The sequence below is a fragment of the Mya arenaria genome, chromosome 8 (assembly GCF_026914265.1).
Source record: "Mya arenaria isolate MELC-2E11 chromosome 8, ASM2691426v1".
Taxonomy (NCBI): domain Eukaryota; kingdom Metazoa; phylum Mollusca; class Bivalvia; order Myida; family Myidae; genus Mya; species Mya arenaria.
The window spans coordinates 3,526,888-3,550,804 of NC_069129.1; the positions used below are offsets into that span (position 1 = coordinate 3,526,888).

The following is a 23,917-nucleotide window of genomic DNA, read 5'->3' on the forward strand; positions in this document are numbered from 1 at the left end:
TGGAAAACTAATTTGAAAATTAATAAACGTGTTTCCCATTTTATTTTTATGCTTCGCTAAATCGTATGTTTTAAATTATACGTTTTAAGTTGTTCTGATCTAGTTTTATAAACGCAACTATGATATCATAAAATGTATTGCTATTGAATATATAATTAATAGTAGTATGCAGCCTTTACCCGGAAACAATCAGACAATTCGATTTTTTATCCTCCAAACGTTGTTCGAAAAAACACAAGCGTCGATCAACAAAGATGAGAAAATGATGTGGAATATCGTAAATGTTCACACTGTCTTTAGTTAAATCAGTAGTCGTAGTTTTCATTTTGTAAGTATGATGATTGTACTTATTATATTAAAGTCCACTTCATTTCAATTCCCATCTTCTCTATAAATTTGTTTTATTTTATTTCCCTGAGCTGTGAAGTGACTTCACTCACACTCAAGTGACTTCACTCACAGTCAAGTGACTTGAATTTTGTTGATATCAGACTAGTTTCAGTTTTGGTTCAAGGGATTTGGCGGTTTCGAAAGTTTTTCTTGAAGTATTAAATGCATGGTTATATGAACAGTTTCAGCAACAACATGGTGGCGGTTCTGAATATTCATGTATTTCTTAATTTCTTCAAAATAGTGATACTGAAGATTGGTGTTTTGTCTGTTTTATCGTAGTGATACTGAAGATTGGTCTTCTGTCTGTTTTATCTTAGTGATACTGAACATTGGTATTTTGTCTGTTTTATCTTAGTGATACTGAACATTGGTCTTCTGTCTGTTTTATCTTAATGGTGTTTCTACACACATATTAGTGTGACAGACTTCACAAAAATACTTTGTTCATCTGGTAGGAATAAAAATATGACCGCTTGCTGCAGGTGGACACTCTACCCCATCGCTATAAAGTTAAATCCTTCATTCAATTCACTTACTACTTCACAGTTGTTCAGGGCCACACACAATAAGGTTACAAAAATTATGGCCCTTGATTTACTTTTTTTTACTTTTATTTTTTGCTTTTTATTGCTTTTGACAGGCACAAATCTATATTTTTAACAAGGTTTTCACAAAGTAAAACCTGCTTATTAGAAGACCTGTGTCATTGTTCAGGAGGGAGGGCGGCATCAAACTCACTGATATGGTATCAAATAATTTAAGTAAGGTTTGACATAAAGTGATCAAACTTGCCATATAGGAAGATATTTTAGAGACCTTTCATGGGAATGGGTTTGGAGCCCCTAGGATCAACGTCAAAGTCACTGTTACTATGAATAGAAAAATGGTTGTTACTAGGGTTGACATATTGCAACCAAACTTGGTATATAGGAAGAGTTTATAGAGACCTTTCATGGGATTGTGTTTGGGGCCCAGAGTCATGGTCATGTTCACTTGCTTAAAATAGAAATTTTGTTAGAATTGAATAACTTAGATTAGGGTTGACATATTTTTACCAAACTTGGTATTAAGGAAGAGTTTAGAGATAATTTTAATGGGATCACATTTGGGGCTCCTAGGGTCAAGGTCACTGTTACTAAAAAAAACTGTAGGTACTGAATAACTTAAGTTAGGATTGACATATTGTGTCCAAACCTAGTATATAATAAATTATATAGGAAGAGTTTACGTAGGACTTCAATGGAATTGTGTTTCAGGCTACTAGGGTCAAGATCAAGGTCACAGCTACTGAAAATAGAAAAAAACACTTTATATGGAATCTCACATCAAAAGCTGAAGTTCTACTGTCAATCAACAGAAAACCTGGTTTTGTCGCATTGCAGCATTTCTTGTTTACTTTTTAATTTCACTTCTTTTTATAGTATACCATAGTCGAGTGTGCTGTCCTTCAACAGCTCTTGTTTAAAAACTGTTATAACAAATACACAGTTAGTGAAACCAATTTGAAACCAGAACTTGTTTATTCCCTCCAAAATGCCTTAAATGTTATTATTGACATTAAATGTCAGGATTGAGGAAAATTGCCATTACACAGCAGAGTAATCTCATTACATTACAAATACATGTACTTGTAATTCACTAATCTGCTGGTATTCTCTGGTTGTTTGGGGCAAACAGTTCTTTTTTCCAAATTAAGGCCATGAGTCGTTACCAACTGAGGAGACAAGAGCCACAAGACAGCCATCACTTCTGAAATTTTATCTATTGGGGAAAATGTCAGATCAGTGGTAACATTTAGTATCAGCTTTGCAAGTAACCTTATTCATGTGACAGGGTTTTTTCATGTTTTTAGCTTTTTAACTGTTGTGTGGTGATTATGATTAAAAAATGTGTCCAATGTTATTTTTCAGGTATCACACAAAAGGTTTATCAAGTGCTTCGGGTACATTCTGACAAGAAAGAACAAAAATGGACAATTCATTCAACACATTTTCAGTTGTGCATTAATTATAATTATTCATTATTGGCTATGTGAAAGTCTTAATTCAGTAAACCAGTAAACATTAGACAAAATTATTATTGATGAATATCATGATAGTGTAATGTTAGAACTCCTAAAACGTAAATTAGGCAAGATGGCTGTGGGTACATTCCGTAGCAACGTGTGGGACCCAGTGTTGATTACGGGACAGATTATCTGCATGCAGTGCCAGTTCCTCATTACGCTCGGTGTCTGGGTGTATGCGCTCAACATTCTACTAGGATACAACACTTCTGTTGATCAGCTCTTCAAACAGGCCGTATGAATAGAAACAAATGTGAAATTCTATATATAGAGGAACTCTTGAATCCTATAGGCCAAATGTTCAATTTTAAAGTTATGCTGATTTATAAGTCTCACCGACTGTTATTATTTAGATACTTGTATCGATTCACATGAGCAACATGTACATGTAGTAATAAAAATAATTAATTCCAGTTTTGCATTAAATTTGATTTTACTTAGTATTGCATACATGTGTATAATTGCATCCTAAGACTCACATACCATGTCATTTGAGTTATATTGAATGATTGTATGATGACTGAGAAAGGTTCACTGTGTAATAGTCAATCTATTGTTTCAGGACAAAGGTCTTTTCACCGAAGGGCCTGGAAAAGCTAATACAATGGCATATGCTCTAAATTGCTTAACAAGGTAAGCAGATTATAGTTTATACACTGTATTGTACATAGGCACACATAGTTGTCGAAAGAAGGATAGAGTAAGAGTTGTTGCTTACAATTCTATGTCAGTCATCAGTATTAAAGCTAAGAAGCAAAATCTATTTACGTGTACAGGAGATGTTGGAAAAAACTTTGAAAGCCTTGGTGTCTACTTGGGACAATAAGTTTTACTTTACAAGTAATGTAGTAGCTGTGAACTACATGTAAATGTCCTTCAGGGATATTAGTAGGCACAATGCTTGAATATATATAAAATATGTCATACTTTTCAACATTACAAATTATATATTTCAGTGCGGTGGGACTCTGGTTAATCGTGGGAAGAACAAAACATTGTTTAGACTTTGCTGTGACTACACACTTTGTACATTTCATAATGTGTTGGATTGTAAATGGCCACATACCGCACACAGTCTCATGGTGGATTTTAAACTTGGTGGGCATCACACTGATGACAGTGCTGGGGGAGTATATGTGCATGAGGTCAGAGATTAAAGCCATTCCACTACTCGCAATGGGGCCAAAAGCGGACCTGTAAGCTGTAATATAAGGAAGTGTTCATATATGTGCTGTGATATAACAGTGTAATGTTAATATTTATTGTCCTCAGTCTTCTGGTCCGCCAAATTCTACAGTGCTCTGCAGAGGATAACTTGTTTCAGACGACTTTTGAATCATGGCCAGATACCCATGGTGCTTGATTACACTATACCATGTGACATTTTTCTGGAAAAATCTTACACCAGAAATCTTATTTTGTGAGATGGCAAATTGACCGTTAGATTTATCTTTCTAAATTTATTTAAATTTCTTTTCAGAATCATATTGCATAATCATGATTGGTTAGTTGGTAGTGATCCTGCATGTGGGACAAAAAGTATTGCCTTGTTGGTTAAGTTGTCTCACCAAAACCATGGAATTTTGTCAATTCTATATTTAAATAGTCAGGATTATTCCTTTATTTCATAAAAAGAATTATGTCAGTCAATTATCAAACATTCTTGTAGACCACTGCATGTACTACCAGTGCAAACAAAATGTGTCACATGGGTGCTGACAGTGACTCTGAACAAAACCTTAACAGTAATGGCAATATACATGTAGCTGCATTTGTTTTGATGCAAGTATAGTTTTGATAAGTTTATTAAGATGTGATACGTCTGTGTTGGCAAAACATTTCTTGAAGTGCTAGTTATTATACAGTGTACTACAAAGCATGATTTCCATTTAGTACAATACTATTGACAGCCTTTAATCTTGCCTGCCTCACCTGGCAAATATTATTAGGGATCATTTGTCAAATAGTAAGGCATCACCTAATACAATATTTACAAAGAATTAGATGGCACAATTTATTGCCTCAGGCTCTTTTTTACTTGTTCAGACGAGCGTTGAACTCCGCTGCACTCTCTTTGTACCTGTTCTTGTATATAAGAAAAACTGAGTTGTCAAAACAGGATTTGTATTTAAAGATCATTTACTGTATTATCATTTGTTGCAATATTTGAATACATGTTTATTTGTACATGTTCGGTAATGTTTTGTCAGTTGTTATGACTTATTACATACTCATTCATATACATGACGATGATGTACTTGTGAATTTTGTTGAGGATGAACGATTTTCATGTCATATGTTTTAGATTACAGAAGATTGCCCAAATTCAATTCTTCCAAGATTTAACAGTTAAATATAGCAAATAACACGTCATGTTTTATATTGATGAATATAGTAACAATTGTTCCTTTTTTATAGAACTTGATATCAAGTGTACGGATAATCTGATACATGTATATATCTCTACATAGTTTAATATTCATTTCCTTGAATTGTCTGTTATGAATTCCCATGTACAGATCACTTAATTGAAGGTCAACTTGCATATTTTTGTGGCAACAACACATAGTACATTTAACACTCCTGTGTATAAAGTCCTTTTGTACAGTCACCCATAACCAGTATCCAGTATCATTTAATTTATTCATTTTCTTGTTACATTTGTAATGGTATTGCTGGTTTTTATTATTAAAATAATGTCAGCTTTAACATTGACATAATTATACTATTTCAATATTGTTCATGCAATTGATAATTGTTGTTCGATTAAATATTAAATAATTATGAGTCATACATGATGTTATTTTACTGAATAAATGAATCTTTATCTAAAGTTTTGATTAATATTTGTTTTGTCCCCTTGGTAGGGACTTATGGAATGGAGATCTAGATTTCCTTTCAGAAAAATAATTTTCCAATTTCGTTTCAGTCAGTATTGCACATTTTGATGCTTTGTGAAAATAAATCCTGGACCAGTATTCAACATCATTCTTATCCTTAGCTAAACATGCCTCTGTGATTCTGTTCCATCTATTGGCCAATCAAAACACAGAGATTCTATCTTTAATCTAAGTTGGTTATTGAATATGTCGCACATTTAATTCCTGTCGCATGCTGTGTGCAGTTTACTGAGTTATTGCCCTTTGATGATTTGTGTAGAGCAAATGTTGGCAACATCAATCTTGAACACCACAATACTTTTTTGTAAAATGCCAGTTGGAATACGAAATAGATACATGTATGCTACAAGTAAAGGGATTTTTTGGTGAAATCTGACAATTCAATAGGTCATAACTCCAGTGAAAAAATAGTGTGATTTGACTGTTTATAAAACTTCCGAGATATTCTGCCAATAAACTTTGGATGCTGGTCAAAAATTTGATGAGAAATTAAATCGTTGACATGAAAGTGACACAGCAGATGACAGTGCGGGACAACGTGATCCCTGTCTGCCATGCTCCACAGGCAGAATGAACAGCTCATAGAACAAAAGTATGGTACAAGTATTTGACCTCCTCATTTATTGGCCTTTGATGCATGGATTCATATCATGACTGCTACTGTGAACACATTACATTGTTTGCCTCATGATGAACGTAATCAGTATCTGTATTGTACCAAGTTATCATGAAGTTCTTTGCATGTCATTGTTTACATGTCCAAGGTTTCTATTCATTCAGGCTTTCAAGTGACTGATAACCAAAAAGTAGGGATAAAAGTAGGAGGATTTTTTGGAAAAAGTAGGGAAAAATAGGGATATTACGAGCAAAAAGTAGGGATAGTAGGGCTCTTTACCAACCTTTTTTGATGCGAACAAATGACTACTTAACCAATTGTCCTTTTCAATAACTCATTCATCTGCCCCTGAATACACTTCAACCGTGAGATTTACTCCCCGGAAGAAGAAAAATTAACTTTCAAATGCCATGTTTCAATTTCGGCTTGGTTGGGTGTTGCCATTTTTTGTATAATTCTGTTTCTAAATGTTATATTGGGTTTTCAATAACCATGTAAGAAACATGGGCTACAACCAAACAAGCAAAAAGTAAAGCAGGACATTTGAAATATGAGTTAACTTTTCTCCTTCAGGGGCAGATGAATTAGTTATCAGAAAGGGCAGTTAGAATTGCTTTATTGACAATGGGAACATATTGACAAAGGGCAGTAACTCTGTAATTAGCTGAAATAGAGTTATGGTTCTTGTGCACTGCACTTCCTCTCATTGTGCTTTACCATTGTATTAAGTTTTGATAAATTCCATCTAGAAGTTTGCAAATCCCCAGGATTTTTTTTTTTTTTTTTTTAAACTAGCTCAAGGGTGACAGTGTAAAGCATCCATAACTAGAGCTATCACTGAAGGTGTTTAATACCCCCCGAACGCCGCCTCTCATTATGATTTATCATTGTATGCAGTTTTATGAAATTCCATCTAGTTACTGTGCGGACAAAAGTTTGAAAAAAAAACAACACAAAAAAGGCAATAACTCTGTAATTTGCGAAAATAGTGTAATGATTCATGTACACTGAACTCGTTCTAATTGTGCTGTACCATTGTATAAAGTTTTATTACATTCCATCCGGTAGTTTTCAAGTTATGCTCCGGACAAGAAATAAGTAACAAAGGGCAATAACTCTGTAATTGGCTGAAATAGAATTGCGGTTCCTGTACACTGCACCTCCTCTCATTATGATATATCACTGTATGAAGTTTAATTAAATTCCATCCGGTAGTTTTCAAGTTATGCTCCAGACAAGAAAAAGTAACAAAGGACAGTAACTCTGTAATTGGCTGAAATAGAATTGAAGTTCCTGCACACTGCACTTCCTCTCATTTTGATCTATCACTGTATGAAGTTTTATGAAATTCCATCCAATAGTTTTCAAGTTATGGTCCGGACAAGAAAAAGCAACAAAGGGCAGTAACTCTGTAATTGGCTGAAAAAGAATTGCAGTTCCTGTACACTGCACTTCCTCTCATTATGATCTATCACTGTATGAAGTTTTATTAAATTCCATCCAATAGTTTTCAAGTTATGCTGCGGACAAGAAAAAGTAACATAGGGCAGTAAACTCTGTAATAAGCTGAAATAGAATTGCGGTTCCTGTACACTGCACTTCCTCTCATTATGATCTATCACTGTATGAAGTTTTATTAAATTCCATCCAATAGTTTTCAAGTTATCCTCCGGACAAGAAAAAGTAACAAAGGACAGTAACTCTGTAATTAGCTAAAATAGAGTTATGGTTCTTGTGCACTGCACTTCCTCTCATTGTGCTTTACCATTGTATTAAGTTTTATTAAATTCCATCTAGTAGTTTGCAAGTTAATGTCTGGAAAAAAAATGACAGCAAAAAAACAAATAAAGGGCAATAACTCAGTAATTAGCTAAAGTATAGTTATGGTTCTTGAACACTGCACCTCCTCTCATTGTGCTTTACCATTGTATGAAGTTCCAATCAATTCCATCCAGTACTTTTCAAGTTATACTCCGGACAAAAAAAAAGAGTAACAAAGGGCAATAACTCAGTAATAGGCATGAATACAGTTATGGTTATTGTACACTGCACTTCCTCTCATTATGCTCTACCATTGTATAAGTTTAATCCAATTCCATCCAGTAGTTTTTTAAGTTATGCTCCGGACAAGGTAAATTGCAACAGACCGACCGACAAACCGACGGACCGACCAAAAGACTGACCGATCGACTGTCTGACCACAGGGTGACTCCAATATACCCCCTTCAAACTTCGTTTGTTGGGGGTATAATAATATGAGTGTGAAATCCCATGAAGGACCATGATGACTAATTCCAAAAATAATTTAATTAGAGTGCGTTTCTGCATTTATTCTTATATCATAAATGTAGATATTGCGCTAAATTTCGCTGTGTAAAAATCCCCTGGTGTAATATCAAAATCCTCTAGAATTCAGACCTAAATCCCCTGGCAAGCCTCTTTGAAATATGGCATGTATGGGCAGGTAAATGAGTTATTGGAAAGGACAAATGTGATGTACATGTAGTTATCTTTGCTTAGAAACCAGTGCTTCAAGAGGGATTCAGCCACAGGATGCAGAGATGAACCTGGGAATGGTGTCTCAGACTTGTCAACATACACCACTCATTCCCATCATAGAACCTCTCTTACAGCACTGGAGACCTACTGCATCAAACTGATCCTACAAAAATACTAGAAATGGCTTCTTATTAAAACCAAGATTTAGATTAATTCAATCAATGCATTTAGTTAAAACTTTTCTATTATTTCTTAAACTATTTTTACAAAAAAAGAAGGGATAGTAGGGCCTTTTCAAGAAAAAGTAGGAGCCTCACAAAAATGTAGGGAAAAGAAGGGCCCGCTTGAAAGCCTGTTCATGTGACCTGGGCAAGTAATCATAGCCATCTCCTTTATGAAGTTGATTTCCTCAAATGTTCATGTTAAATTAAAAGCTATCGATTAATGTATGAATTTTTATTAAACTATATAAATTATTTTGACATGATCAAGAAATCATCACATGTCATAATTTTATGACAATTGAGATATTTACAGGTTGATGACTTTGGGAACAAACTTTCTTTTCAAGATGTTTAAAGATGCTCTCTTACTCACAAATAAAATTTACCACCATTAATACAATTATTTTAATATACCAAAAAGGATGAATAAATATCAAAAACAAAGGTTCTTATGAGGGAAAACGAGTTTTAATTTGAAAGAAATGTGCGTACGAGATGATAGTAGATCACAGTAAATATTTTAGCATTTACCAATCATTTAATATTTTTGCGATTTCAGCGTTAAGATACACAGTTGCAATCTTGTTATCAGTAATTAATATTCTCCATAAATGCATCATTTAATAAGAAGTTAAAGGTTTATCAGTCAAAATTTATGTCTGTTTAACATGTGTATGTATTGATTTTGAATAAGAATGTCACTTTAATGAATATGGGCCCTGGATCCTGCATGCTAAAAATCTTGTACATGTACATGACTTTATTCTCATGAACAATCAAACACAAACATTAGTTTGTTCTTCATGTTTATTTTATACTTATAATAAATATTGCACAACAAATGTACACATATAACCATACCAATAGTTCTGAAGCATTCCAAATTACATTAAGATTAAGACTTTAAACTTGGATTTAAAGAAAATATTTCTTGGCAGTCAATTATACATGAGAAAAATACCAACCAATCTGATATGATAACAAGAGTTGAAATCTACTGTCTGTATATATCATCACCTCTTACTCTTATATTGTACTAAACTAAATGTACTGATTTAGCCATAGTTATCCACACAATCAACTCATATAGAAGACAACAGTTATACTACAGTAGATTTCATCCCATAACTTGATCTTTGGTTGATAAATAAACCATTACTTGTTCAAAAAACACCGTTATTCAACACTTCACAGACACACACTTGTTTATATATAACCAGTACTCTACACATTTCAAACATACTTCACATATAACAGATCTCTACAGACCATTTCACAATTTGGTCAGTTAATTCCCAGGATTGAAACTCTGTTTCTATATCAATCAAAATCACAGTTGACCAGAGGGAGTCAATCCACTCGCAGTTTTTGGAACTGCAGATGATATAGTGTTTCTAGATGACAATGTCAAGGTCATTGTGGAAGTGTTTCTAGATGACAAGTTCACTATAGTCAGTGCCATCCCCTTCCTGTTTCTGCAGCTGTAGATGTTCTAGTGTTTTTAGATGACAAGTTCACTATAGTCAGCGCCATCCCCTTCCTGTTTCTGCAGCTGTAGGTGTTCCAGTGTGTTCTGGAAGTGTTTGTTTATCTGTTCCGTCTCCTCGTTAGCCTCCAGGCTCGGCAACGTCTCCTTGATCTTGGCTATCAGCTGGTTTAACACCTGGATTCCCACCTGGAGATGAAAAGGCAGAATTATAATGCATTCGTGTACATGTCAAAATCAGGGCTTTTCTCTCTAAACTATAGGGCCTCTTAATAGACCTCTTTTTCACTAAAAGATTCCTTTAAACCATGCAGGCTTTTATCTCTTGAAGCCTATTTCCCTCACCAGATTTCATGCATGATTTTCACCTGTACATTACATGTAATGGCTAGGAACCAGCCCCCAAACCAGGAATAACCCCAATGGAGATAAAAAATTAATTTAGAGTTGTTTTACCATAACATACATATATTTGTACCCAAAACACTTCTTTATCTCGTACAGCAAATCATGCGGCATGGTCAATTTGAAGTAGTACAATCTACAGATTGTTCCATGGTATCCATTTTCACTCAAAAGATTCATGAAAACACCAATGATTTTGAAATAAGGATTGCTAATTATACCTGGTCATTTCCTTTCTCGAAGTAGTAGATGTAGTGGTTAAGTAACTCTACAAACAGCTGGACCTGCACAGAACTGTCCATACACTGGTTAGCTATCTTAACGCCCTTCTTAAGACAGTCTGTTGTACGCTTCCCGTCCCGTGTCTGGCAATAAATGAGGAAAATATTTCAGTGGGAGTGAGCAAGTTACAAACTGTAATACTTGTATACTTGGAAATAACTGCACACTTGTTTGTCACTTGTTTGTCAAATTTATCAAAAAAATCTTTAACCAACTGCCATGCTTTAAAGAAAACATAAAATGGCAGTATCGAGTTGTGACATATGTATCATTTAATATGTTAAGATATGAATTCAATTTTGAAAAAAAATCTGTGAACTCGGCATCATTGCCTTCCTCTAGCTTGTCTGTCTGGTTCTGAACCAGCACACTGATGAAGGGAATTATTTTCAAATAAGAACTTGTAAATAAATACCTTTTTAACTTTATCAACTTCAAATGCAGCTCAACCATGATTTCTATATGACTTGCATAGTATAAAAAATGTATCACAAAATAAAACAACTAAGATATTTACCTCCCCTTCTTGTGCGGAACTTTTCCCAGACCAGAACAGATGGGAACATGTTGACACTCCCCGACACTGATCAGGTTTCTTGAGAAGCTTGGAGCCCGCCAGGGCACACTGAGTCCGCAGGGGCTCGTGGTTCTCCTCCCCAAAACAAGATATCTGCTCGAGCGTGCCTGTGATGAGCGTGATGGCTGCCAGCTGGGCCTTGCTGTCTGAGATCTCATCCTCGTACAGGGAGAAGGCCTGGTCAATGAATAGTGTAATTCTCTTACATAATGCTCTCTTGTTTTGATTAAAGGTAAAGAGAGCAGTTGCCTTCAGCTGATATGAATCATGTTTAAGTCAGTACCCTAAGTTAACAAAACTAATGGTGTACATTCTGAGAGGGCATGAGGATCTCCCCTGGTTGACCTCTTATTACACATAGTTTGTTAGAGAGAAGAAAATTCAAAATAGTTATTGAAAAATTCAAAATCTTGGTTCGGATGCAGAAAGAAAGATGGGGGTATTATTTGTAGGTATATGGTTATGTCCAGACTCAGTGGCCTTGATCATGTAAATATGTCTTATACTCAAATTGCAATTTGCTACTTCAACCTCTACAGCAACCCAACCCCCACTGACTCCCCCTGTACGGTACCTGTGACATGAATTCATAAGCCACAGTTTCATGGTTCTCAAAGCCGATACTGCCGGCTGCCATTGCCCCCTGGAGGAACAGTCGCAGTGGGATCTCTGCCTGCTCTGCCTTGATGAGTGCACCAATGGTCTGGTGACAGAACTGGAAGATCTTCTGGCATTTCTTTTCCCAATTCTCATCCTGTAAGCAGGAATTGGTTTAAACATAGTTTTTTATATATTTACTATAATGTGGAACAATATTACGACATTTCTTGTACATTATTACATCCGCACAGAGTTGTGTGCGAGTGTGGTCCTGTGTTTTTGATTGCCTGAATGTAACCCACTTGTCCAGAATGCCGGCTTGGTGACAACAAATCAATTTCCAGATGCAAATCTGGATAGTTTTGGTGAGAAGAAAGTCCTGTCACAAATAAACACATTAAGGTTCATATGTGCAAGGAGAACCACTTCACATCCTAACTTTGGTTGGAGTTATGGCCAACATCAAAGACTTTATACAACTATGTATACATACAAACATCAAGGCTTTTATAATAGCATTTTATTTTTCTAGAAATAGACAAGATGACTAGATATTCATGTTTATGTATTGTTCAAGTATAAGGTAACTAGTCCATGGACTGGTTTCATACCTCCTCTGCGCTTTCCTTGTATCTGTGAGACAGTCTGTATGCAGAGAATACGATTGGAGGAAGCGTGAAGCGGATCCTCTTGTCTCCGCCAGCTCCAAAGTGCTTTCGAGCTGTGTTCAGGATCTGTAAAAACACATGTTATGTCTATCATTTTTATTATATTCTCTCACTCAGACCATACATAACATACAGCAAATGAGATAAACCCAGGTAAAGAAACCAGTGTAATGAGCAAATATTTTCACTGCAGTTGTTGTAGTGCACATTTTAGGACATATCTCAGATACTGATTTCTCATAATGCCTTAAACAAATTTCAACAAAGGGTATATTATTCAATATTATATTACTAAAAATATACTTTATATACCGGTATTATCAAATGAATTTATGGTTTATTTCTTGAAAAAAAAAAAAACATAACTCACAAGATACTGTTTGTTTGGGTCATCGGAAAACAGGTGGTGAATGAATCGTCCGATGAGGCCCTGTTCCTCCGCGAAGTCCTCGGGGTCATCAGCTTCCTCCGGTTGGTCATTCTGGTCCTGAACCAGCACACTGATGATGGACAACATGCTGTCAACCTGCAGGATGAGAAATGAAAACTTTAATAACATATGCTTCTTTTTTTATGACAGAATTTGTCCCTTGGAAAATTTGCTACAATGCTCATTCATGTTCATATAAATGGAATTAACAGTGAAGGTATATTTACTTCCTTACCTCAGAGGTAAATGTGCCCCATCTATGAAGGTGGTGTAAATATGTTTAACTGTGGATATTTCATGTCATATAAAAACAACCACGTATTTGCCCCAAGGCATATTTCCATTTTGGTGGGGTTTAACAGTAATGGCAATAAAGCAAAAAAAAATTGATTGGGATTTACTATAAATACAAACCTGTTCACTCTACAAAACTTGGCCAAATTATTTATCAACTCATTTCCAAATAAAGATCAAGTACTTAATGCTCAAAATGCAATAAGTTTAATTGGATTTTTAGAACTGAAATTAACAATGTCATCATGTAAGTTCTTTCATATGCATGCTATATTATCCATATAATATGTTATGCTATAATGGAATTGCAAATAGAAACAAATAAAACACTGGCAAACAAAAATAAACTTGTTTCCTACCTGTTCTTGTGAGGGTATTTCTGTCTCATTCTCCAGGGCATTTGAGACGAGGTAACAACTCATTACTTTCCGACTCTGGTAGTCAAAGTACTCAAACAGCGGGCCAAAATGCTGCAGCTCCAACACCGTGAGAATGTTGTTGTAGGTGTCGATTGGGATCTTCATTAGACGCATCAACTCTTTAGACACTGGGCTGCCGTGCTCCAGGCTAGTAGAATGTACGAAAAGCTGCGTTTTATTGTTTATAATTATTCTGATATTTTCAAGTAAGAAAACATAAACCTGCACTTGCTTCAAGAACTGATATGTACAAATTGTTCAAAAACTATTTCATATTTTTTAAATGTTTTCACAAAGATGTGCATACACCCCAGCTCTTCAATGCATTAGTGCACGTTTGTGTCTGTTGTTGTTTTGGTTTTCTGACTTGAACATTTCAGATTGATAAAGCAATGGACGGAATCTTTCTTGCATTTTCTTTCTAATCATTTATATAAACATAGCTAACCAATACTTTAAACACTTCTTGTCGATACGGCCACCCATGGTGGTGAAAGCTTTCATGCAGTTAAACTTATTTCATAACAACAGCAAGACTTACAATAAAGTACTGTAAATCATTTTGGGAAAAAAATAATAGTTCTGTTATTCTGTAAATAAAAGCACACTAATACAACAATGCAGAATATATAAATGTGCAAACAACAGATCATGGGAAGCAAATCTAAAGAATGTGATCGTCCTTAATTCGCAAGCCTTCAAGTTGGTCATATTTGTGTCTCACATAATTGTTTGGGGATATAGAGATAGGTTCTGGATATGATTTCACACATGTATTTGACAGAACAGATGTCGAGCCCCAGTTTCTAAAAGATTCTGAAGTTCTTACACCACTGAGTACACAATTCAAATCCTGTGTATATTGGTAAATGGAAAGGAAAAAAATATAGGTCTTTTATATTTTGATTTTAGTTATATTTCTTCATATTTTACCAAATTTTGAGTGTAAACTGCCATAATAAGGTCATTAAATATGCAAAAACAATTGTCAGAGTGCAACTTATAAGTCTTGAGTAATAACTCAAGGACATGTTTTTCTTGCTCTAAAACATCTCTTGTTCAAAATGTTCACCACAAATCGATCTCCATATAATAGAAAGAATATTATCATGACAGGGAAAAAAATGTTCAATGCTTGGCTGTGTTGTGTTTAAATGAGTTGAGTTAGTAAGAAATTACTTCAGTATAATCCAGAACCTGGGGCCTGGTACTTATCAGATACTAGGAATGCGGCATACATGTATATAGTGAACAGATGGGGAAAATAAAGAGACAGATGGTATCGTGGTACAAACAAACTTTACCTTATAAATTTCCAAGGCAGTTTTCAAATAGAATTAATATTCATCCGTAAGTGTATGCTTTATACATGAACATGTATGTAAGGCCACATCAAATTGATGTTTCGGTTTTTGGATATTTTTAATTTCTTAATGAAACCGCTCGTTATTTTTGCCAAAAAATAGCACACCAAAAATGATTTAAAGTGAAGCAATGTTGCTTAAACAATACAAAACAAGATTTTATTTCACTCTAACAGCTTCCAAAATACTGTAATAGCTATATAAGCTAAATTCTTTGCATGTTATTCCCTTAAATTTACACAATGCAAGAAGAATAAAGCTATAATTGTTCAGAATTATGATTCTTAATATTTACTATCGAGGAAAAAAATAGTGTTGCCTTTTTTCAGTGCAGTTATTAACGGTAAACAAAATGTAAAAACTGTATTTTCATTTTATTATGCCTAGTCCCTATTTCTCTGCCCAAATCGTACACACGAACCATTAGTTTGGTGTGGCCTATGTTACACTTTGATAATGAAGCTTATTTGTATTTCACAAATTGCTCCATAAATGGACGTACTATTAACTACCTATATTAAAATTTTGATTTTTTTTACGTAGGTGGGTAAACTACAATTTTGGTATATACACATTGTGGGCAACCCCGGTACTTTATTCCGTTATACTTCATAAGTACCACAGGAAAATTTGATGACAAATCTTGTTTTCATGAATCTTATGAGGCAGGGGAGAAAACTCTTCTTCCATTAAAATTACAATTTAACACTCTACAACTAAGAATATTAACCACGACATCATACAACAGTTTGGTTACTACAAAATTAATAACATATTGGATAAAAACGTTATATCTTAATTCTGATCCTAAAGAGGTCCCCATTTGGCATCAATGATAATGCCTCATAATTTATTCATGATTTCTAGATTTTCCCATCAAAATGTCCCACGGTACTCGATGAAGCAGAGCGTAATAGTGTACCCGGGTATATGACAAGGGTATATACAGGGGACTGGATTTTTGTTTTCTTTCTCAAAATAGCTGTATTGTGCATGGACACTGGAAGCAATATATATGCAGGAAGTTGAATGTAGCTGAGAGCCATGGAGCTCACCCTTTTCCTTTTGTGCGGGAGCTAAAATATAGTAATGGCCATTTTTATAACATATCCTGCTTCATATCATAAATTTATCAACCATCATAACATAATATGTGTTTTTATGCTGGTATTTAACTAGCGTAAAAACTTCTGATTACAAGTGATAATTGGAAAAGCAAAGTAAATCGTTTTTACTAAAGATGACCGACATTGGTACCAAGGGTCATTTTTATCAAGTTCATAAATTTCTTTTATACATTTTATATTGACAAACAACTCTTAACATCCTCTATGTGTTATACTGGTTGGTAAGTAACGTTGAGGTCCATCCTCTATGTGTTATACTGGTTGGTAAGTAACGTTGAGGTCCATCCTCTATGTGTTATACTGGTTGGTAAGTAACGTTGAGGTCCATCCTCTATGTGTTATACTGGTTGGTAAGTAACGTTGAGGTCCATTGCATGTTGTACGGTCTCACAAACATAATACAGCATTGAAGTGTGATAGTACTTTTTACTCTATCAATGTTGACTTGTTTATCATTTTTCATAATTGATGTTGACATGTTTATTATTTACATTTCGATGTTGACTTGTTTATCTTTTTACATATTGATTTTAACTTCTTTATCACTTTTAATATCGAATCTTAACTTGTTTATCACTGAACAAAGGTGCACAAACAAATTGTAAATTATTACTTCTGTGCAATTTCCAAGATTAACAAAAGTTGTAAGTAACAGTGCCCCTAAATAAAGATAAACACGAACAAAGTCAGAAAATGAATTAATGTTAAATATTTAAAATTAACTAAAGATACATTGTATGTGATAAAGTGCTACAGAGAAGAGAAGAATTAGCATGAGGGCTGATGTCCATCCATCTTTTCATTGGCATAAACACAATTTTATTTTGCCAGTTATTATCCAATGGTTGCTTATTAAGTGGTGTCTGTAAAAACATGTTTAAATTTTCATAGACTTTATAACTGTCTTTAAATTAACTTAAGTTTAAATATACTAAAAATAGAAATAAACACTTTTTACACCACTTTACAAGGTGAATTGCTTGATAAAACCCAACAGGATAAAACAATTAAGACAACAGCAACACAAGAGGTTGCTAACGCTCTCCAGTCATCCTTAAAGGACCGTAACTCAACAGATAGTTTAGCCTGAGTTGAGACTTGCTACATGAGTTGCAATATGTGATAGTGAACATGTGTGTCAAATTTCACTTTCCACGACATCATTTACATTATTTATCAATCAAGTGTTGAAATTTTGGCCAATATTAAAGTTCTTATCTTTTGCATGTTGAAAACAATGACAATGATGACATCAAGGCTGTGACAATGACTAAACTTTATATAAAGCAACGAATGAACTAGGAAAGAGGTATAATGTAACCCATTTACATTATATTTTGTAAACGGTTATATTCTTGAATTTGAGTTAATACATGCAATTTCACGAAACAGACATGATAACAAGATTGCACTCACTGGTCAAGGTTGAGCCTATTAAAGATTTCCTCAGTAGTCTCCAACACCTTGTCCACAAACACGATCTTGTCCGGGTAACACTTCAGGGCCAGGTTGATCAGCGCAACTTGCAGTGAAACAATGTCCTCAGGGGGCATTTCTTGACGATTCTGGGAGAAATTAAATTTTGACCTTTCATTTCCATTTCTTGTTAAATCACAAGCAAATTGCTGACAAAAAGTGAATAACACAGGAGTGTGGACAACTCAGTTGGAAATGACAGAATATTTTTGCTGCAAACCTCAGTCCACATACTGGTACACAGTATAAGCGCTTTCAAACATAATTCCAAGGATTTCTTTTAAACATTCGTATATGCCTTCATATTCACTTCAAAAGAAATCGAGATAAATACAATTGTATTATTTAACTGTTGTGAACTACAATGCAGTTTACCTGTATAACTTGTGAGATCTGCTGAGAGAAAATGTCAAACAGCTGAATCTCTGATGGAATTCCACTTCCTTCTTCATTCTGGGAAAACTGTGCCAGTCTGTGGGGATAAATGATTAAATTGAGTCAATCAAAGTCTTTTTCCTAATTCAATACATTACTTTAGCATAATTATGTTAAGAGAAGATGTCAAACAGCTGAATCACTGAGGGTATTCCATTGAGTCCATTCCCTTTCTCATTCTGAATAAATGTGCCTGGGCGGCAATAAATGCATTCAGCAGTGAATTATTTTTAATAAAGTTAAGAATCTTTAAACCTTGAATAACTTTTTAGCCAATCCCAGCCCCTTAACCTTGAATACCATTCAACCCCTCCGACCCCTTGTAACTTGAAAGCCATTTTAGCCCCTTCCACACTCTAAACATTAAATACAATTTGATTCCCTCCTATTTCCCAAACCTGGAATATCATTTTAGCCCCATCCAGCCCATTTTAATACAGTGCAGAATTGTAGATGCATGTCATTTTATTGGAGGAAATACTTAATCGTAACCCTGCTTCAAATGAACATTGTTTAAACAGCTCATGATCCTCAGGCGTTGACAAAAGAAACATTTTAAAACTATGATAAGAAAGATATATTTTCAAAATACCCGGTAAGCATATGAGAATCTGGTCTTTTTACTAACCCCTATTGATCCTTGACAACAGCTGCTTTACATATAAAAGTTTGTAAACAAGTTATTCTGAAGTTTTTCATTAAACTACTGTTAATTTTAAGATCTGATATTTTTGTAAACCTTTAACAACTTTTGTTGATGAGTTTAATAATTCCCAAAATATAAATCATGACCAAAACAGAGCATTTTAATTCATGAAAACTCAACAGTGCAAAACATGTGGTCTAAGACAAGAGAACTACCTGTCTATGAGTGAAATGATGATGTTTTTGACATTGACGCTGGCGTGAAGTTCTGCACATGCTCGGAGGAATGCGGTCAGGGTTTGCAGGTGGAAGTCATCTGGGAAGACCTGAACATATAATTAAGTAAATATCATTTTTGCCTCTTAAGCGCACAACATTCTGATGCCTACCAAAGCCATATAGCATGTACTGGGGCCCTTTAGAGAACCAACTAAGACTGAACTTTAATTTGAGATAATCGTCTAAGTGATTTGATTGGCTTGTATATTTAGCTGTCCAATAAGCTAAATAGAATCACTGATGCATGTCTTAGGATAAGAGTAAGAATAATATTGACTACAGACCAAGTGGAAATACACGTACAGTATTGTTCAGTGCAATATTCGTTTATATTAATCGGTGTCAAATCTAACGGAATTTAATTAAAATAGCAATTATTATTTAAAATTAACTTCTAGAATATAAAATTTTAAGTTACGACCCAAACTGACATAAATATTTCAAAACTATTTTAATTAACAATTAAAGCAACTTTCAACCAAAAGCTACATTTATACATGTAAATATTTACCGGTTACAGTCGGGTCGTTCGATTTACAGAATGGGTAAGAAAGGATTACTGTAAGGTTTTCTTTACTGAAATGAATTATTTTTTTAACATTTTTTTAATTAAATAATGAACTGTTGGTGTAAATATAAGTAATGAATTGCGGGGTTGATGTCATTATCGGGGATATGAACCCAATTGTGCTGGTCAAAGTACGCGTGGAGTCCTTCGGACTCCACACACTTAGACCAGCCCAATTGCGTTCATACCCCGATAATGACATCAACCCCTCAATTCATAAATTTAATAAAAGCCCCCACTCCCCACCGAAGACCTACCTGTATAATACACTCCATAAGATATTCCTGGGCTATCGGGTCTCTACAACTGACAACTTGCTCCAGGACTCCGGGCAACACATTCTGTAATCAAAACATAAAGCCATAAATGGCCAGTTTTATACATATGAATAATAAAATACACTGCTGTATGTAGTGTTATTCATGATCCTATGAGCACCGTCCAAACAAAAAAAATCGTTTCAATATTTGAATTTCTTAAGCAAGTTTTCATATCTTAAAATTTGAAAAGTTGTCGACAAAAAATGGACTGATATAATATTTCACCTTTGAAAAGGAATACCTTTACATACTGTATCACTTTGATTTTTTATGAAGCAATGCATGTTTCAAATTTAGATACCAACTAAATACTTCCACATGATAATACACTAGCCATAAATCTGAACAGCTTTATACATATTCTGGTCCAAATTCCCATCTTATCTCACCTTCTTATATTTATGTATATCGATGCACTCCAGCTGACTCAGCCTGACGAGGTTTGTTCCCACGAGGATACGGAGCTCCTGTCTCTCACGTTCACGCTTCTCCTTGTTCTTTGTGTGGCCCTGGTGCTGCATGCGCACCCACAGCTTGTTCATCTCGGAGAAGTTCAGGTTGATGAAGTCTATTGAATCACCAATTGTGCCGGCTTCATACTCGCTTTGACTGAAATAGTGTTCAATTTTATTCTTGTATATATGTTGCATTGTCACTGATATTTTATTTACCTATGGACCAAAGGAGGAATGTGACAGTTTACCTTCAGTTTATCAGTATTGCATTTGTTTGTTTGTATGTTTTAAGTACAGTCGTAAATATTGCAATACACACTATTTATTCACTTCCGTTTTCAGAGATATTTTATATCTAATGTTTCATATATACCCATGCAATCCAGGTAAGAAAATGAAGCCTTAAAATGTTCAGGGACAAAGATGACTACTATTAAACAGCATTTGTTACAATAAAATAAGTAAATATAGTAAAATAATACCTTTATGACATGATGCAAAATTTACATCCCTAATACCTAGCTTCCACACCAGGGAGGGCATTCTTAGACTACAAGATCAGGTTATTGTGAAAGAAGAGTCCACAGATTGGGTGCTATTCTCCACATGTGAATATTATGCATTACAAATAAAGAAATTGTATATTACACCGTGAATTTATCATACCTAGCTTCTACCTCCACATCAGGAAGGACATTCTTGGTGCACTGCAGTAGGTAGTTGCGGAGGAAGAGTCCACGGAGCGGGTGCTGTACTCCACGGCACATCTCCACCAGGTCCTTCAGGATGTCCTTGCGGGATAACTCATTGGTCTTGATGTATACGACTCCCACAGTGATAAGCAAATACCTGAAACAGATCAAAGAGAAAATATAAGTTCTGTTTCATAGTTTGATATCATGACTATGATCAGAAAAACACATGTGAGTGTTAGGTGGCAAAACAATTGACATTAATTTTAAACACAAAGTGTGTCTGATATCCTCCTAAATAAAAGGTTACTATTGACAACAGTCCATTTTTTGCATCAGCTTACATCAAAAGTTTGCTCTGGAACATGAACTGTAAAGTGTATATATAATATTATGTATGTAGATGCAGGAGTAATCACAAGTACATTTAGATTTGTATTTATAAGTCTTAATCTTTTGAGTCCGAGAACAAAACAATTATGTTTCAGTTACTACTCACAAACGTGGGACAATATTGCCTGCATACTGCACAAGCTCGTAAAGATCTGAAACCTTACGCCCTTTCTGAAACTCATCAACCAGGTACAGCTCTAGGTGTCGCAGCTCATCAGAAATTGACATGTCTTCTATAGAATTAAGGATAGTTATGTTGTTTTTCAACAAATTAATACAACAGTACCCTTTCAATTTGGAATACAATTTGGGTACAATTACAGTGTTTGATTTCAGTCCAATTTGGTCCCAATATTCGGCCACATTCCAAATGCCTAAACAACTTTTCCCAAACAAATATGAATTGAAAAAGTAATTTAACAAATAAGATTTGTACAATTTTTTGTGGTATCTAACAAATGTAATCACAGTCTTTTAAATTACTCTCTCTCTCTCTCTCTCTGTCCATTTTTGATTGCAATCTTCTTTACTTTTGGGGAAAATGGTAATTGCCAATTTCAGTCAAAATGACTTTTTCCTAATCAGAAATACCCTGATCTTTGTTTGAAAATGATGGTAATCCCCCCACTGAATATTAAAATTCATTATTTTATTTGTAAGGATACACAGTTCATAATAGCTCTTTGGCGACAGCATTGATGTTCTAAGCTCTCCCAGCATTGTAGAGGCATGCTTGAGACCATCCATTAGCTTTCCTTTGTCCTGAAACAAAAAGATTATTTTTTACATGTACAAAAAACACAACAACAAGAAAAAAACAAATAAGCAAGTAAAAATTAACAAACACTTATGATAATGGATAGTTTTTCTTCAAATATTGCTTGGTTAAAAAAATGCATTTTTTTGACACAATTGATTTTGTTGACAGTTCTTTACAGCTTTAACTTAAGCTGATGTTTATTATGTTTATTGTTATACCAGCAGGGGAGTAGATCTCTGACAGGAGTAGAACTTAGGAAGTCAATATTTTTGCATTGTAAAGAGCTATATCAAGTGCCTGCACGAAATTGATAAAGTATTTGTAATGAATCATTTGTTCAACGAAATTACATTTAGTTTCATTTCCTATAATTGTTGTGTATGATATATGCAAAAACAGCATGTTGGTCATCAATTGAACATTAAATTAGGATAAAGGGTTATAAAGAAGCTCTAGAACTAGAATTTGACCCAATAAGTGCACCTATTTTTGAAGCATTGAAAAAAGGATATGTTATAATTTTTCGGCAAACTTTGTGTTGCAATTAAAAAAAAAAGGTTATGTTTTTAGATAATCAGATATCGCTCAGAAAGGTATTTGAAAATATGTTAAAAAGTGTCAGAGGTCTACTCTCCTGCTGGTATGTCTTGCTAATGCACCAGTCAATTGTAACCACGCCCCCCTCCCCTTGGGGTATACCCAGGATAGCAGTGGAAATGGGCCGTGGTTTTACCTTCCAGGTGGCCCTGCAGTGCCGATTAAATGCAGTGGTTTTGTTTTTGCGTGAAATGGGCCTCACCTAGGATGTCCCGGGTTCCCAGGGCATTTGGCTGGGATTTTACCACCAGTTTGTCCCCAGTGCATGGATTTACCCTCGGATTGGCTGGACCAATGTTTCAACGTCCCCGCTATTCCCCGGACCTGGGGAGGGGGAATGGGGGGTCATGGTTACAATTGATTGGTGCATTACTCACAAAATTATCTATCTTATCTAGCTTTTATTAAATTGTATCAGCTACAAAAATGCTTCTTCATTATTACTATACCAAGCATCTTTTCATCTGAAAGGACTGGTTTTTGACAATGCTGAGAGCCTCCTCAAGGAGCTTCTCCTGCTCTTCCTGTGGTGACAGCTGAGGCGTCGGCTGCATTGGAGAATACATGTTTTGCTGCTAGTTAAATTATTCTTGAAATGTTTTTAAAAACAGATAATAAACAAACATGTGGAATAAATGTTTTACATCACTTATATCAGGTAAAATTTCTGTAAGTTTGGATAAAATTAACCCTTTTCTGAATAAATAATGTAAATGATGTCGCGAAAAAGAATGATAATTCAATATAATCAAGTTTGTCAATTGTTTTCAGTTAAATTGTTAGGTAGATGTTGAAACAAACAAAATGAACATATTTAGACGTATTTTTTGTATTACACGAAACTTAAACTATGAGAGTAAGATAAAATATTCTAATTATTTATTGGTTGACACCCACCATTTTCAGGTCATGTGACTTTCTATGCTTGATTATTTTTCTTACCTATTA

General features: G+C 34.7%; 2 protein-coding genes across 4 annotated transcripts; one reads left to right on the forward strand and one right to left on the reverse strand.

Annotated features, from left to right (window-relative positions):
• The first annotated feature begins 192 nt into the window (after positions 1-192).
• LOC128242250 (protein SYS1 homolog) lies at positions 193-5,312 on the forward strand. Its single transcript, XM_052959342.1, has 4 exons — positions 193-328; positions 2,304-2,693; positions 3,021-3,091; positions 3,415-5,312. The coding sequence occupies exons 2-4, from the start codon at positions 2,496-2,498 to the stop codon at positions 3,656-3,658; spliced, it is 513 nt and encodes a 170-aa protein (XP_052815302.1). The 5' UTR covers positions 193-328; positions 2,304-2,495; the 3' UTR covers positions 3,659-5,312.
• Positions 5,313-9,490: 4,178 nt separating this feature from the next.
• Positions 9,491-23,885, reverse strand: LOC128243336 (vacuolar protein sorting-associated protein 35-like). Of its 3 annotated transcripts, XM_052961045.1 has the most exons (18): positions 23,867-23,885; positions 23,419-23,517; positions 22,278-22,374; positions 21,719-21,842; positions 21,194-21,376; positions 20,462-20,681; positions 20,010-20,093; positions 19,122-19,231; positions 18,201-18,297; positions 17,766-17,914; positions 16,278-16,298; positions 13,799-14,006; positions 13,086-13,241; positions 12,659-12,781; positions 12,022-12,201; positions 11,388-11,624; positions 10,810-10,953; positions 9,491-10,372 (listed from the first exon to the last, which is right to left on the reverse strand). In XM_052961045.1, exons 1-18 carry the CDS (start codon positions 23,867-23,869, stop codon positions 10,199-10,201), a joined length of 2,409 nt encoding a protein of 802 aa, XP_052817005.1. In that variant the 5' UTR covers positions 23,870-23,885; the 3' UTR covers positions 9,491-10,198. The 3 variants fall into 3 exon arrangements, with proteins under 3 accessions (XP_052817005.1, XP_052817004.1, XP_052817006.1); XM_052961044.1 differs by lacking the exon at positions 23,867-23,885 and having other exon boundaries at positions 23,419-23,523; XM_052961046.1 differs by lacking the exons at positions 16,278-16,298; positions 23,867-23,885 and having other exon boundaries at positions 23,419-23,523.
• Between the last annotated feature and the right edge of the window lie 32 nt (positions 23,886-23,917).